At 49.5% G+C, this 15,075-nt stretch overlaps 1 protein-coding gene and 1 long non-coding RNA gene across 5 annotated transcripts; one reads left to right on the top strand and one right to left on the bottom strand.

The window, feature by feature from the left end:
* Positions 1-21: 21 nt before the first annotated feature.
* LOC122894212 lies at positions 22-5,653 on the bottom strand. The gene is made up of 3 exons (XR_006381749.1): positions 5,575-5,653; positions 805-838; positions 22-683 (listed from the first exon to the last, which is right to left on the bottom strand). It is a non-coding gene; the product is annotated as an uncharacterized LOC122894212 (long non-coding RNA).
* Positions 5,654-5,761: 108 nt separating this feature from the next.
* Positions 5,762-13,737, top strand: DCAF11 (DDB1 and CUL4 associated factor 11). 4 transcript variants are annotated; one of them, XM_044231720.1, is made up of 15 exons: positions 5,762-5,926; positions 6,576-6,732; positions 7,649-7,776; positions 8,000-8,127; positions 8,405-8,469; positions 8,783-8,883; positions 9,114-9,260; positions 9,474-9,528; positions 9,867-9,935; positions 10,295-10,352; positions 10,453-10,638; positions 11,082-11,235; positions 11,645-11,797; positions 12,664-12,770; positions 12,865-13,737. In XM_044231720.1, exons 1-15 carry the CDS (start codon positions 5,821-5,823, stop codon positions 12,997-12,999), a joined length of 1,749 nt encoding a protein of 582 aa, XP_044087655.1. In that variant the 5' UTR covers positions 5,762-5,820; the 3' UTR covers positions 13,000-13,737. The 4 variants fall into 4 exon arrangements, with proteins under 4 accessions (XP_044087655.1, XP_044087654.1, XP_044087658.1 ...); XM_044231719.1 differs by having other exon boundaries at positions 6,549-6,732; XM_044231723.1 differs by having other exon boundaries at positions 5,829-5,926; positions 6,389-6,732.
* Positions 13,738-15,075: the final 1,338 nt, after the last annotated feature.

Here is a 15,075-nt window from a genome sequence, read left to right as displayed (position 1 = left end):
GCATACTCTTCTGAGCCAGACAAGAGTCCCATACCTTTTTATTTTAAAACACAGGTACAGAAAACCATGAAAAAACAGAAGTATAGTTTAATAAACTAACAGAAAATGAATACCCTTTAGACCATCACCCAGAGAAAGAAACAGAACTTTGCAGACATCCAAAGCTCCCCCACCACCCCACTGTGTTCTTCATCTTCATCACAGCCTGTCCCTCCTGGCATAAATGGATACTATGGTGTATGATAAGCATGTCCTTTAATTGTGTTTTTGTAGTTTTATCACCCAAATGTGGATCTTTGGCCATTATAGTTAAGTTTTGCCCATTTTTAAGAATCTCCTATGCCTCTAAAGTCTCAGTCTATAGGTTCCCTCTCCATTCCTTTCTTTTCCCTCAGTTTAACCATTGAAGCATCCAAACCTAGATGCTCCATGCCTAGATTCATTAATTTGCTAGGGATTTCAAACAGCCATATCCAAACTCTGTCATAATAGTTGGAATGGTTATACAAAAAGACATCCCTTTGGGGGTGCCTGGATGGCTCAGATGGTTAATTAAGTGTCTGCCTTTTCTGCTCAGGTCATGATCTCCAGGTCCTAGGGCTCTGGGCTCAGCGGGGACACTGCTTCTTGCTCTTCTTCTTCCTGTTCCTGCATGCGCACGCGCGTGATGTCTCTCTCTCTCTCTCAAATGAATAAAAAAAAAAGAAGAAGAAGAAGAAGACATCCCTTCATTTTCTGTTTCATTATTGTCAGGTACAGTTTATAGAAAAACAGCATGATAATGGATTCTTTTCCTATGTTTACCATCTTCAATATGATGATTTGGTTTCCTATCATCCTGCAAAAGGTAAACAATTAGTTACACCATTATGAACTCATGGATTTAAACATACTTAATGTTGGGGCGCCTGGGTGGCTCAGTGGGTTAGGCCGCTGCCTTCGGCTCAGGTCATGATCTCAGGGTCCTGGGATCGAGTCCCGCATCGGGCTCTCTGCTCAGCAGGGAGCCTGCTTCCTCCTCTCTCTCTCTCTGCCTGCCTCTCTGCCTACTTGTGATCTCTGTCAAATAAAATAAAATCTTAAAAAAAAAAATTTAAACATACTTAATGTTTATTGAATTATCTTTTTAATGCTCAAATTGTCCCAACTTTGGCTGTGAGAACTTGGCTCCTGAGTCCCTTTGGCATTATCCTGATAGTGTTTCCTGGCTTCTTGCTATGTGGTAAGCTAAGTTGTTCCCGATTCATCTTGTACATTTCCTGCCCCAGACCTGAAATCAGCCATTTCTTCAAACTTTGGTTGCTTTTCATGGAAAATGGTATTTTAAGATCCAAGTGGTAGGAGTATACATTGCTACTGGATTGGTCCCTTGTTTCTAGATCTTTTCAATGGGTAAGGATAGTAAATAACTTCGAGAGTGCCTACTGACCGCTCCTACTCAAATTCCTGGCTAAAGGGTTTTTAACTTCTGTATCACATCTGTACTTCCTATCTGCCAAGCAAAAAAATTCTGGTTCTCAAGGACACAGGCCATAAGAGTATTAGAAATCCCGTAATTACTCAGTTGCTTTACAGTCAACAGATTTTAAGTCCTAGGTAAATTAGCATACTTCCCCCTTTCCTTCTGCCCAGGATGCTACAAGAAGATAATGTATAAACACTTGTTATCAGTCACTTCGGAAGATAGAACTTTCCCTTGTTTAGCCCAGAACTGGACATGTGTTGGAGGAGCTCTGTGCAGTCGCCAGGCTCCAAGGTGGGGTGGGGAAGAGATAGGAGAGCATTAGCCAGAAAAGGGGAGAAAAAAAAAAAGTGTTCTCCTCTCCTCTCTAGCCTAGCCCGCCCTCTAGTGGGAATGCTGATGAGGAGGAAACAGCCAGAGGCAGGTCAGACAGAAAGTCAACTAGCTGACATTTACTTAGCAATCACTAGAACAGGACCTAAAATGGGTGCAAAAGGTAGAAAAGCTCTCTGTAGCTTTAAGTGGCTTCAAGTGTAGCTGAGAAAAACAGAAGCTGCCCAAATGAGAAGCACTGTACAAAATGCACCAAGCAACAAGCCAACCTTCAAAGTCATGACAGGGAAGGTCAATAGTTTCTCAAAATGACTTAATTATTATTATTTTAAAAGAAATGCTATTTTCTTTCAATGGAACACATCCTCTTTAAATGTATATGAGTATTTATATCTTAGGATAAGAAATACTCATATACATTTAAAGAGGATTTTAGGGGCCTCTAGGTGGCTCAAGTCATGATCCCAGGGTCCTGGATCTGAGCCCTGCTTAGCAGGGGGAATCTGCTTCTCCCTCTCCTCCTGCCCATGCTCATGTGCACTCTCACTCTCTCTCTGTCAAATAAATAAATAAAAACTTTTTAAAAAGATTTTATTTATTTATTTGAGAGAGAGAGATCACAAGCAGGCAAAGCAGCAGGCAGAGAGAGAGGGGAAGCAGGCTCAGATGTGGGGCTCGATCCCCGGACCCTGAGATCATGACCTGAGCCGAAGGCAGAGGCTTAACCCACTGAGCCACAGAGGTGCCCCTCAAATAAATAAATAAAATCTCTAAAAAAATAAAATGAAAAGTATTATAAGTCACAGGTGACAAGTTCATAAGCTTAAAAATCTGTTACATACAAAAATCAATCAGTGGACCCAGAAATAAAATTGTATACTCTTTAGCATTTGACTTAATGTTAAGATTCATTTTCGTCATAAAATTTCATATTTTTTAAAAATATTCACCACGACTTTTAATGTTTTATTTAATGACATATATACACAAATTCTGTATTTCAAAGGCCTGACTTTCTATTTCAGTTTTAAACTGGATGTGTAAGTGCTAAAGAAGAGAGGAGGCTAAGGAAAAGAGGAAAGAGGAAATTAAAAAATGCATTATTGGGATGCCTGGGTGGCTCAGTTGGCTAAGCAGCTGCCTTCGGCTCAGGTCGTGATCCCAGCGTCCTCCGAACGAGTCCCGCATCGGGCTCCTTGCTCGGCAGGGAGCCTGCTTCTCCCTCTGCCTCCGCCTGCCATTCTGTCTGCCTGTGCTCGCCCTCTGTCCCTCTCTCTCTGACAAACAAATAAATAAAATCTTTTTTAAAACATGCATTATTAAAAAAAAGAATTTAGGAGATGAATGTAACAGAAGTTTTTGTTTCTTTTTTGTGGAACTCAAATACATTAATTTTGTCCATGCTATACCTTTGTATATTTGGTGCTCTGTTCATACTATACCTTTGTCATTAGTTCATGCAATTTTATTTTTTTTATTTTATTTCCCCATTTTATTATTTAATGATATAATAAACCTGGATACTTTTAGACCTTTTTAATGGGGAATTGAAACCATATTATTTTTGCATCCATCACAACATGCCACCAGAAGAACTGACCTTTTTTAAAAACCTACCAATGAGGGGCGCCTGGGTGGCTCAGTGGTTAAAGCCTCTGCCTTTGGCTCTGGTCGTGATCCCGGGGTTCTGGGATCGGGTCATGGGATGGAGCCCCATATCGGGCTCTTTGCTCAGCGGGGAGCCTGCTTCCTCCCCTCTCTCTGCCTGCCTCTGCCTACTTGTAATCTCTGTCTGTCAAGTAAATAAATGAAAAAAATCTTAAAAAAAAAAAAAAAAACCTACCCATGAAACTTGCACAATTTCCCATGCCATAAAAAAAAGAAGACTGCATCATTCTGATATGTTTGTCTTCCATATGAACCATAATTTATTTAACCAATATCCTCCTGTATTGTAGTATATTGGGCCTATTTGTTTCCAGTGTTTTACTCTCTTTTTTTTTAAAGATTTTATTTATTTATTTGACAGAGAGAAATCACAAGTAAACGGAGCAGCAGGCAGAGAGAGGGGGAAGCAGGCTCTCTGCTCACCACCCAGGCGCCCCTCCAGTGTTTTACTCTTATCACTAATTGCTAGGTTGAACATAAATCTTAAGGCTAGATTTAGTATATAGGTCCCAGCTAGATTCCTGGAAGTGGTACCACTGGATCATGAGGGAGTCCACTGATACAGACAAAGTTTCCCCCAGATAAGAAATTCTCCTGGGAAGGTGCAAAGGTAGAAACAGCACAGAATTTATGGGCATATTTACTTGGCAGAAGTAACATAAAATGAGGCTGATAAAAAAAAAAAAAAAAATAGACGACCAGGTTAGGAAGTCTATATTTTAAACAATAAACAAGAATGAACCCCTTGTAGGTTAAGAACTAAATGCAGTTGGGGAAAAATCTTTCCAGCAGATCAACTAGGAGAGGCAAGAAGTAATGAAAATTTGATTTTGGGTAGTGACAGTGAAAACAACTTCAACTAATTAGCTAAAAAATCTATAAGACTTGAACTATATCTAAAGGGCAAACAGGAGGGAAAGATTTTGTTTGTTTTAATGATTTCAGATTTTCCAGGGTGGATAACCCGGAAACCACAGAATCCTAAGGTCTCAACAAATGTCACAGGGAAATTGACTGTAAGTTACCTGACCATTAGAGGTGGGTGACCGGCAGAACAGACTACATAGTAGAGCCCAGAGCAAGATGAAAATGCGGGGTGCTGGTTCAAACACTAAGAATTTCAGACAGCGACAGCAGGACAGTAAACCAAGCACGGGGCCCTTCTAGCGTAGAGCCCTGTACAGACAGATCCCACGCCCATATGCAGACGCCTCTACTGACCAGAGACGATAAGCTCGACTCTAGGAGTCTGAAGACCAAGAAGCGCCCCGCTCTGACTACACCCTCGCCCTCCCAGGGACAGTGAGCGATAAGGAGGGCCCACGAGATCTAAGAACCCTCGCACCCATCCCTGACCTCAGGGGGCCCCTGGGAGAGCTCGCAACACTTCTAAGGGAGTGTGGACTGGAGGCGCTGAGGTGCAGCTTGGACCCAGGGCCTTTGCACCCGGCGCGGCGAGGTCACTCGACCTCCAGCCTTGGAGAGGATACCGAGACGTGGCATGTCCCGGCCTTGGACTCAGCGGGTTATTCATAAACCCGGAGGGCAGGTAGGAGGCGGCACTAGTGCACTCCCGGTGTAAGGTGCGGAGAGATGCGAGGCCCGCCGGAGACCGAGGGCCTAGGGAAGGTCTGCAAATCCTGGAGAGCGCAGGGGCGTTAAGGACAACAGACGGAACCGGAAAGGCCCCTAAAGACACTGCGAGTATTAGGGAGCGTCTGCAAAGACCCCGGAGGGAATCCAAATGTCATCTAAAAAGTTGCCAAAGACGCTGAGGGGTGGTCTAGAAAGGACAATCCCCACAAAACTGGGCTTCCGGAAGCTAAACCCGGAAGGGAGGGTGTGGAGGACTGCCCACCTGTGACGTGTAAACACCCTAAAGGCGCCGGTCACCCCTTAGGGCCCGACCGGCAGAAGCTGCAACCAGCAAAAAAAAAAAAAAAAGGCTGAAGCCGGGGGGCGGAGGGTTAGGAGAAAGGGAGGCCCTTAGAGATCGTCTGGAAATTGCGAAGCCAAAATAACTTGAGGAGCCGACAGCAAATTGTATCCTTCGCTAAAGACACCTCCAGGTAGCGAACCACCAATTTCTTTTGTAAGCTCCGCCCCCTCACCTATTAAGCGTAGTTCCGTTGTCTCTGATTCAGGAAGCTGCCGGTTCCCCATTTACTCCTCCCAAGTGTGAGCAAACGCCCCTCCTCGGTCGCGCGCTTTCTCCTCCCCTCCCATCCCTCACGCACTTTCTCCCGCCCATCTGTCAATCACTGTGCTCAGCTGTCCAGTTAGCGAGCCAAGGGGGCGGAGTTGTCAGGGGCAACGCGTGACGTCTGCAGTCCTCCGGCCGGGAAGCCAGGAGATGCATGACGAAGGAGGCGCGTGACGGAGGAGCGGTTGGCCAGCGCTGCGGCCTCCGTCGGTGTAAACAAGGCCTCGCGCCGCTGCGGGTCCTGCGACCGCTCCTGGCTGGTGGGTGGTCTCGCGCGGGGCAGTAACCGCCGGCTTCAGTGGGAGGGGCTTCTCGGCTTCCTCCCTGCCTCCCCCAGTTGGCGTACACACCCCCGGCACACCACGTGGGCGTGGGGCGAGAGAGGAGGGGGTGTTAGGCCGAATTCTAACCTCATTGGTTGTCGCTGCTGCCGGCTTTCGCAAAGGAGTGCTCTGATTGGTCGGTAAGGGGGGGCGTCGGGGGGTCTCAGAGCCCTAAGGCTTCTGATTGGTTAGGTAAGATAAGCTAATGAGGCGCTTTCTTCCGCGAGGGCTTTTGATTGGCCGGCCAGAGAGGTTACCTGGGAATTCACCCACCCACCCCTCCAGGGACTTTGATAGGTGAGTTTGAGGTAGAAAACTGAGAAATTCCTCTTCAAAGGATTCTTACTGGGGAGCTAGGGTAGCGCCCTAGGCTTCACTCTGATTTTTTTTGCTTCACAGGATTGGGGAAGGTTTGTGTTCCTGAAGCCTTGGGAGTTGTCAAAGGCTACAGTGAAGGGATTTCAGTCCCTAGGAAGGGTCGCACTCTTAGAGATAGCTATCGCTCTATCTCGGGAGCCCCGGGTGTTTCTAGAGCAGGCTTTGCTTTCACCAAACCAAGGAAGTGACAGGAGGAGTCCCTGCACAGGACCTAATGATGCTGTGACCAGAAGATGGGATCACGGAACAGCAGCAGTGCAGGAACTGGGTCCGGAGACCCCTCCGAGGGCTTGCCCCGAAGAGGGGCTAGCCTACGTCGGAGCGAGGAAGAAGAAGAGGAGGATGAAGATGTGGATCTGGCCCAGGTACTGGCCTATCTCCTCCGCAGGTAACTTACCCTCTGATGTGTCCCCACCAGGGACCACCACAGTCCCTTGGTCCCAACTCCAAGCAGGGAGGTTACAGAGGCTAGGGAATGGGATTAGCTCAGACCAGCTGGTCTGTTTGAACTTCCCTTCTGGACACTCATGGCACTCAGCTCAGAACCCAATAAGAGTAGTTCTTAATTAGGGAGGGTCACGAAGACAATTCGCTTTTGTGTTTGTGTTTAGGGGAGCCGCCTCTCTAGCTAAAACTATGCAAGTGTAATCTATTTCCCAAGTAAATAAAAACGCTACCCTGATGGAAAAGGCGTGATGTGAGGGGTAAAGAGAAGAGCTGGGGAGGTGGATGTTGAACTTAGGAGAAGTTAGGGACATGTGATATGAGGCCATGTGGATTTACTTGAAAAACAAGTTTAAATTAACCTAACTCTAATCCTGTTCTTGAGGAAAGAATACTTTGAGGAAAGTGACCACCACCGGTAATTGACTGGAAAGGTGTGCCACTTGGCTCTGTTTCCCAGCTGTGGCTCTTGGGGGAGAAGACAAGCCTGGGAATCCCTTCAGAATACTGTGTTCTGTGCCAGACTCCTCAGGCAGAGGCTCGGAAGGAAATGCTTTCAGGAATTTTAGCTCTCTAGGAAGTCAGCTGAGTAGGTCTATCAACCTCCATGGAATGTTGGGGTTCTCTACTCCTGCTGTAAGCATGAAGATTCATTTCCTACCATGTCTTTTAGGAGACTGAAAATAACAGCCAATGTCTAGTCAGCTGCAAACTTCAAAACAGAGACAGTGTGAGGGTTTGAGTAGCAGGTGGTCTAAGAGCTCAATAGCCATTGACTCTGAATTTGGTTGGTTTGCAGAAGGGATCCTCCCTTTTATCATGGGCATCTCTCCACAGAGGCCAAGTGAGGTTGGTGCAGGGCGGTGGTGCAGCAAATTTACAGCTCATCCAGGCCCTCTCGGACTCGGAGGAAGAGCATGACAGTGCTTGGGATGGTCGTCTTGGGGACCGATACAACCCACCCGGTAAGAGGAAAGGCCAACTGAGACCTTAACATTGGAAGACTTTCATTGGAAAACCCTTTTTCTGTTTTATTGCAAGAAGAGTAGGTGAAGTGGAAAGAAGATGAGATAATTCAGGGAATGAGAGCGTCTTTGCAGCCCCAGTTTCTTCAGCTGCATCGAGTGGGCTGGAGCACAGTTCTGGGGCTGGAAGACCTAGGGTGGAACTTCTGCTTGGTACTCACAGTGGATGCAACCCCTGACACCCGGGAGCTGGAGTGCAATGAGATCAAGACCCAAGTGGAGTTGGCCACAGGGCAGCTGGGGCTTAGGCGGGCAGCCCAGGAGCACAGCTTTCCTCAGATGCTGCACCAGGTAGGCCTCTCCACCTCCAACCAGCCTGGCAGCAGGCCTCTCGAGGTAGCCAGAAGTTCTGCCTACCCCAGAGGAGAGGGAAGTAAGCCCTCCAAGGAAGCCTCGAGTGCTGGAGCTGGAGAGTGCTTAGCCAGCCTGCATTGGAGTTTGGTGGGACTTACTAGTGTGTGGGGTGTCCATTTCTGTAGCAAGAGCACTATCTTTGGAGGAGGGGGCTTGGTGCAGCTGAAGTGGCCCTCTGTTTCTGCTAGCAATATTCCCCAATCCCTTCCTTTAGAGAGAACGGGGCCTCTGCCACCGGGGAAGCTTCTCCCTTGGAGAACAGTCTCGAATGATGTCTCAGTGAGTATGGGGCTTGGTGGAGAAACTCTAAGGGCCAGATAGGTCTTATCCCCTAAACTTTGAAGGGACAGGTGTTAGAGGATCCTCAGGGATATTGAAGTTAGGTCGAATGGGGTCGAAGCTTGAGAGCAAACAAACTGGAAGAGTATAGAAATTGAGAGGAGGATTGAATGAATGAAAGAGAAGGGATCATACCCTAAGCCAAAAGGGAAGTCCGCCCTTGCACTCACACCCAGTTCTGTTAGGATTCTGCTAACCAGGACCAACTTCACCCTCAGCTCCCTTTACCTTCACTTTCCCTCTGCTTTCCCAGCTTCCTACCCAATGATCTGGGCTTCACTGATACCTACTCTCAGAAGGCTTTCTGTGGCATCTACAGCAAAGATGGTCAGATCTTCATGTCTGCTTGCCAAGGTACCAGACCCTGGTCCTACCAAGTGCCGTGGCACAAGGAACATACCCCCTGACTGAGGCTAGAAAGCTCCAGATCCAGGGAACTCAGACCCTGGGTTAGGGATACTTAGCCAGAACATGTTTCCCATGATCAAGGGAAGATTCCACAGATGTACAGTGGAAGCGAGGTCAGATCTAGAGAGGCTGCAAGGAGGGGGTTCCCTAATTCTGCCCCATCCCCATTTACCCAGACCAAACCATCCGACTGTATGACTGCCGGTATGGCCGCTTCCATAAATTCAAGAGCATCAAGGCCCGGGACGTAGGCTGGAGCGTCTTGGATGTGGCCTTCACCCCTGATGGGAACCACTTCCTATACTCCAGCTGGTCTGATTACAGTGAGTATGCCCCAGACTTCCACTGGCTCTCCAGCCCGGGACCCCAGGTCTCCAAATGCCCATGTGCTCTGTGCCCAGACTCTGTGCCTTCTCCTGGGAAGATCACCTTCAGGGTCCGACACCCTCACCCTTTGTTCCATCTCCTGCCTAGCTCCACTTCTGCCCTCCTTCCCCCAGCCCTGAAAGATTTCTTGTTTCTCTTGCCTCTCTTAGTTCATATCTGCAACATCTACGGGGAGGGAGACACACACACTGCCCTGGACCTAAGGTACTGCCCATCAGAAACTTCTCAGGGAAGGTTCCTGGAGGAGCAGACCTCTTGAACTGGAACCCCTGCTTAGAGGGAAAAGTACACTGGTTGCAAGTGTCTCTCTGTGGATTCCTGGGAGGGAAGCACCCATCCTTGTCAGCCAGAGGACCAGGGTAAAATAGGTGGTTGTAGGATTATTTTAGGGTGCTCACGGAGGGGATCCACGTTCTGGGATGTGTTGGCAAGACTTCGTTTTCCCCTCTGGAGTGCGCCTTACAACCCTTGTCTAATTCTGTGTAGAGGCACAGAGACTGAAGGAGGTCCCATTGACCTAGCTCCCCCTTTGCTCTTTTCAGGCCAGATGAGCGTCGCTTTGCAGTCTTTTCCATTGCCGTCTCCTCCGATGGACGGGAAGTCCTAGGAGGGTGAGTATGGTAGGGGATGGAGCCCTTGATCCGTGAGCTAGGAGTTCTCCCAGAGACCCGCTCTGCTCCTGCAGAGACTGTACCGGACACTGCTATCCAGGCAGCTACAGAGAACAGCCAGCCCTTTCCCAAGGTCAGCGATTACAAGCTACTTCACCTCTTGATCACTCTTTCCTCAGCACAAGATGGAAGGTCTCAAACATCCTTGCAGACATAGCTAACTTTTGTCTCGCCTCCTGTGTAAAAGGAGACCAGGGCTTGCCCCTCAGCGAGACTTTGCAACAGGGATTGTCCAGAGTGCACGTAGCACTCGTTCTCTCAGTTCCGGCTCCGGACCCCTCTCACCCCTTCCCTTTCAGGGCCAATGATGGCTGTCTCTATGTCTTTGATCGAGAACAGAACCGGCGCACCCTTCAGGTATTGCTTCTGAGACTTAGAGCCTCTGCCTCCTGGGCCGTGGTCTAGGAGAAGACCTAGAGAGAGAGGTCCTAGGCATTCTGGCTTCCTGCTTCCCTAGATTGAGTCCCATGAGGATGACGTGAATGCAGTGGCCTTTGCTGACATAAGCTCCCAGATCTTGTTCTCTGGGGGCGATGATGCCATCTGCAAAGTGTGGGATCGACGCACCATGCGGGAGGATGACCCCAAGCCTGTGGGTGCACTGGCTGGACACCAGGATGGCATCACCTTCATTGACAGCAAGGTGGGCTGGGAAGCAGACCTGCATGGTCAGGTTACAGTCGTCCAGGAGCCTGTCAAGGGTTCTGGGTGTGGGAAGTCCCCCAAGCTCCTTATTCAGGTTTGCAAGAGCTGGAGTTTAGGGAAGGGGCTTAAGTCTGGGAACAGGAGATCCTTCTGTATTCACAAGGCCTCAAGGAGCAGAGCAGGGCTTTCTGTAGAAGGAAAGATGATTAATCCAGGATTGACTAGGAGGCCCAGCCAGTGCCCTGGGCATAGACGGGGAAACTTAGCCAGAGGGTGGGTTCTATGGTAGAAAACCAGTGGCAAGCTCGCCTGGATGAAGAAAGAGGCAAGCTAAGTCAAAAGACTGGCATTCTTAGCCCTCACCTGGAGAAGCAAACCTAGATGGACAGACACCGGTGTTTGCAAGCTCTAACACCTAGGTATCCATCTGGGGATTCACAGGGTGATGCCCGCTATCTCATCTCCAACTCCAAAGACCAGACCATCAAGCTCTGGGATATCCGACGCTTTTCTAGTCGGGAAGGCATGGAGGCCTCGAGGCAGGCTGCCACACAGCAAAACTGGGACTACCGCTGGCAGCAGGTGCCCAAAAAAGGTGAGCAGAGAAAGTGGAACCTGAGATCTGGAGAGTAAAGAGTCGGGGGTGGCAGCTTACATAGCTAACCCCTGGTAAGGCCTAGCCTGGACACAGTGGATATGACTGTAGCCTGGGGGTCTCCACCTGCCGCCCGCGCCCCCTCACCACGCGTGAACCCTTCATTTGTCTAGTGGTGGGGAAAGTGGGTGGTTCCTAGGGCTAGGTGCCGGGGATCACTCAGAACCAAGATGAAAGTGTTTCAGTATCTTCACAACCAGAAGAGCCATCTTGGGGAATATAAGGTGGGGAAAGAGCCACCCACTGGGGATTGAAAAGGTGGTCGGTGAGCATTAGTCTTTGCTCAGGACTAATGGTATGGGAGAGTCCAGGCTCCCTAACCTAGGGCTCTCTGTGCATTACTACCCAGCCTGGCGGAAACTGAAGCTCCCAGGGGACAGCTCCTTGATGACCTACCGGGGCCATGGGGTGCTTCACACCCTCATCCGCTGCCGATTCTCCCCCACCCACAGCACTGGTCAGCGGTTCATCTACAGCGGCTGCTCGACTGGCAAAGTGGTCGGTAAGGATCGTGTCAGAACAGGGGGCCCAGGGGGTGCCTGGAACAGGCACAAGTGTTTCTCTGGCATTTTACCTCTAGCCACCAGAGACGGCCTTAAAAATCCCATTGGTGACTATGAGTGACATTTAATTGAGCTCACAGCAGATTGGGCTTCAACAGAGAAACAGAAAACCTAGTATTCTTCAGCATTTTAAATTAAGAAAGGGAACCTAGAATCCTAGTCAGTAAATATAATAGCTTGCCAGAAATGCACTTCACTCTTTTGTAGTCAGTCAAGGAAGGAAAGAGATGGCAGATGAAAGGTAGAGGGGGACAGGAACAAAAGGACAGCAGCTCCAAGTAAAGGACATGTGGCCGGTAAAGCAGGAGGTGTGTACAGAAAGACACACAAACACACCTCCGGCCATAAGGAGCTTCAGCTGGTGCGGTACCTAGGGGGGCGCCCGGATAGAGCCCCCCTCAGAGAGAAAGATGCGCCCCCGTCCTGATGAGGAAGAGCAGGTTTAGACCTCTCAGACAGCCCATTGTTCACTTCTGCTATGCCTTCCGTGTCTTGTGGCTTTCTCCAAAAACCAGCGTAAAGACCTTTAAAGCCACATTTCATTTTCTTAGCTGTAGATCCTATGATGTTTAGCTAAGGGCCAGGGAGAGGTACCCAAGCTCTGCTAGACCACACACTCAGTGCGAGGTAGGGAGAAAGGGAACAGAAACTGAGGAATTAGAGCATCTTCTGGTGGGGGCTTTGCTCCCCTGCAAAAGTGGGGAAGTTGCCTGAGAGGCAGGTAAGCAGTGCAGCTCTGGAACAACAAGGGGTGCTTGGAAGGTCCTCTGGCTGTCCCTTCTCCACTCTGGCCTTCCCTGGGCAGTGTACGACCTCCTCAGCGGCCACATCGTGAAGAAGCTGACCAACCACAAGGCCTGTGTGCGTGATGTCAGTTGGCACCCCTTTGAGGAAAAGATCGTCAGCAGTTCGGTGAGGTCGTAGGGGGTGGGGGGACCAGCATGTTTCTGGGACCCAGACTCAGGAGGGGCAGCTCCCCTGACTACTTGCTGCCTTTGGCCCGCAGTGGGACGGGAACCTGCGTCTATGGCAGTACCGCCAGGCTGAGTACTTCCAGGACGACCTGCCAGAGGCTGAGGAACCGCCCTGCACCCCTTCCCCCATGCCCCACCCCTCTACAGCCTTTTCTTCACCCCAGTAGATCTGCTTTCCAGCCCCATCCACGGGTGAGCCTCTGACAAGCTCTCTGCCTCTTCCTGCCTTTCTCCCTTCTGGGAGATCTTCGGGGAATTACTGGCATTGGATGGGGAGACGCATAAGCCCTGGCTTTGGGGCCCTTGCTGAGCCCTGGAAGATCCTCGCTGCGGGGCAAAGTGGTCTCCTTGTGTGCTCACACCAGTTTGGCTTGTTTCTCTATCTCTGGCCAGAGTCCAGCAGAACTGCCATTATCTGAGGTATGGCCCTTGGCAGCAGGAGAACTGTCCCGAGTGTTTTTAATCATGTTTGGATGTTAAGTGTTAGCTCCTAGAGTAGATGCCTGGGGTCAGGTCTGAACTGAGCTGTCAGCCGGGCCTATTGCCCTGGCCTTCGTGTTAAGGATTAGACTGGCCAGTCAGCAGACCAGGTGTTCTGGCCATTCTTCTAGAGGTCCTGAAGGCTAGAGCTCTAGCCTTTGTGGGTAGGGTGGAATGAGTAAGGCATGTCCTCAGCACCCTCCTGGGGTGGGGAATTATGTCTTCTCCCTCTTTGTCTGAGTCTTTGAGGTGGGACAGGCTGTAGTGTGAGAGGTTCCACGTGGCTCCACACAGGGCAGACCCTCCCCTCCCAGACTGTTCCATCATGCTGGAGGCCAGCAGCTTCAAGGAGGGATGTTGAAGTAGGACTCCTTCGTCCTCTCACTGGTTTTGGCTCCCTCAATAAATTCTCTGTGGGAACCGGGCTCAGTGTCTGTCTCTCTCTCTTTTTCCTGTCTGAGGGCTTTTATCCCCTCACTTCAAGAAAATAGTTTTGACAGAGTCTTCAGATATGCTTCTCTGTGAGGAGAAAATGCCCCTTTGATGCCCCCAAGTTGAAGAGAAATACCAAAATCATTTGTTAACTGAGCTCTGCACCAGACAGCTCCCTCACTGAACTCAGAAACTTGAAACAAGTAGAAATCAAGATAGCAGGAAGCAAGCATGGTTTAGATTAGAGTCTGGAACAACCACAGCAGCTTTGTTCTGGGGCTGGCTTTGGAGCTGCTCCGGTCTATGATAAGACATACGTAGCCCAGAGCCAGAGAGAACCTGGCGGGCACTGATGCCGGGCCCCACCTGGGGGCTTCACGCCCAGGACCTCCTCCACCCTCACGGCGATGCTTTGTACAGGTGAGGAAATGGCAGCGTGCTCAGGTCAGGCGACAAGCCCCGGAGCACACCCATGTTGTGGTCAGTAGGGTAGTTGGTTGGGTTTCACCTCCAGCTCTGATCGATCTATTGCCTTGATATTGCATTATCCCTAAGGCAATTTTCAAACCAGGATGCACACCTCCAGGGGTCCTCACAGGCACAGCCAGGGGTAAAAGTCACACCTCTTTCACATCAAAACAGGGAGTTTTATTTTATTTTACTTTATTTTTTTTTAAGATTTTATTTATTTATTTGACAGAGAGAGATCACAAGTAGGAAGAGAGGCAGGCAGAGAGAGAGGAGGAAGCAGGCTCCCTGCTGAGCAGAGAGCCGGATGCGGGACTCGATCCCAGGACCTTGAGATCATGACCCGAGCCGAAGGCAGCGGCTTAACCCACTGAGCCACCCAGGTGCCCCAAAACAGGGAGTTTTAAAAGAATAGCTTGTCCAGCTACCCAGCCTACATGTGTTCTCTTTCCTCTGACTGCTCTGCCTTATGTGAAACTATCATGCCAGTGTTCCCTCCCCCCGGCCCGCCTTGTTCCCCTTCTGCCACTTCAACCCAGCGATGCCCCCAGTCTCACCCAGAACCTCTGTTACCTCCAGGGCATGAAATTAGAAGCAAATTAAAATTCTACATAGCCTCAAAGCCTCCTTTATATTTTTTTTTTTAAAGATTTTTATTTATTTGTTAGAGGGAGAGATAGAGCACAAGCAGAGGGAGTGGGAGAAGGGAAAGCAGACTCCCCGCTGAGCAGGGAGCTGAGGTGGGGCTCAATCCCAGGACCCTTGGGATCATGACCTGAGCTGAAGGCAGGCACTTAACTGATTGAGTCACCCAGGCATCCCTTGAAGCCTCCTTTAATAAAGGCCCAAAGGACCATCCATTC

The sequence above is a fragment of the Neovison vison genome, chromosome 13 (assembly GCF_020171115.1).
Source record: "Neovison vison isolate M4711 chromosome 13, ASM_NN_V1, whole genome shotgun sequence".
NCBI lineage: Eukaryota > Metazoa > Chordata > Mammalia > Carnivora > Mustelidae > Neogale > Neogale vison.
This window is presented reverse-complemented; position numbering and strand designations above follow the sequence as displayed.

Bases quoted from the DNA above. Each gene is read 5' to 3' on its own strand.
- DCAF11 (XM_044231719.1), top strand. From the start codon at position 5,821: ATGACGAAGGAGGCGCGTGACGGAGGAGCGGTTGGCCAGCGCTGCGGC. The intron at 8,128-8,404 runs GTAGGCCTCTCC...CCCTTCCTTTAG, and splicing joins TTCCTCAGATGCTGCACCAG to AGAGAACGGGGCCTCTGCCA. The intron at 9,936-10,294 runs GTGAGTATGGTA...CTTCCCTTTCAG, and splicing joins GGACGGGAAGTCCTAGGAGG to GGCCAATGATGGCTGTCTCT.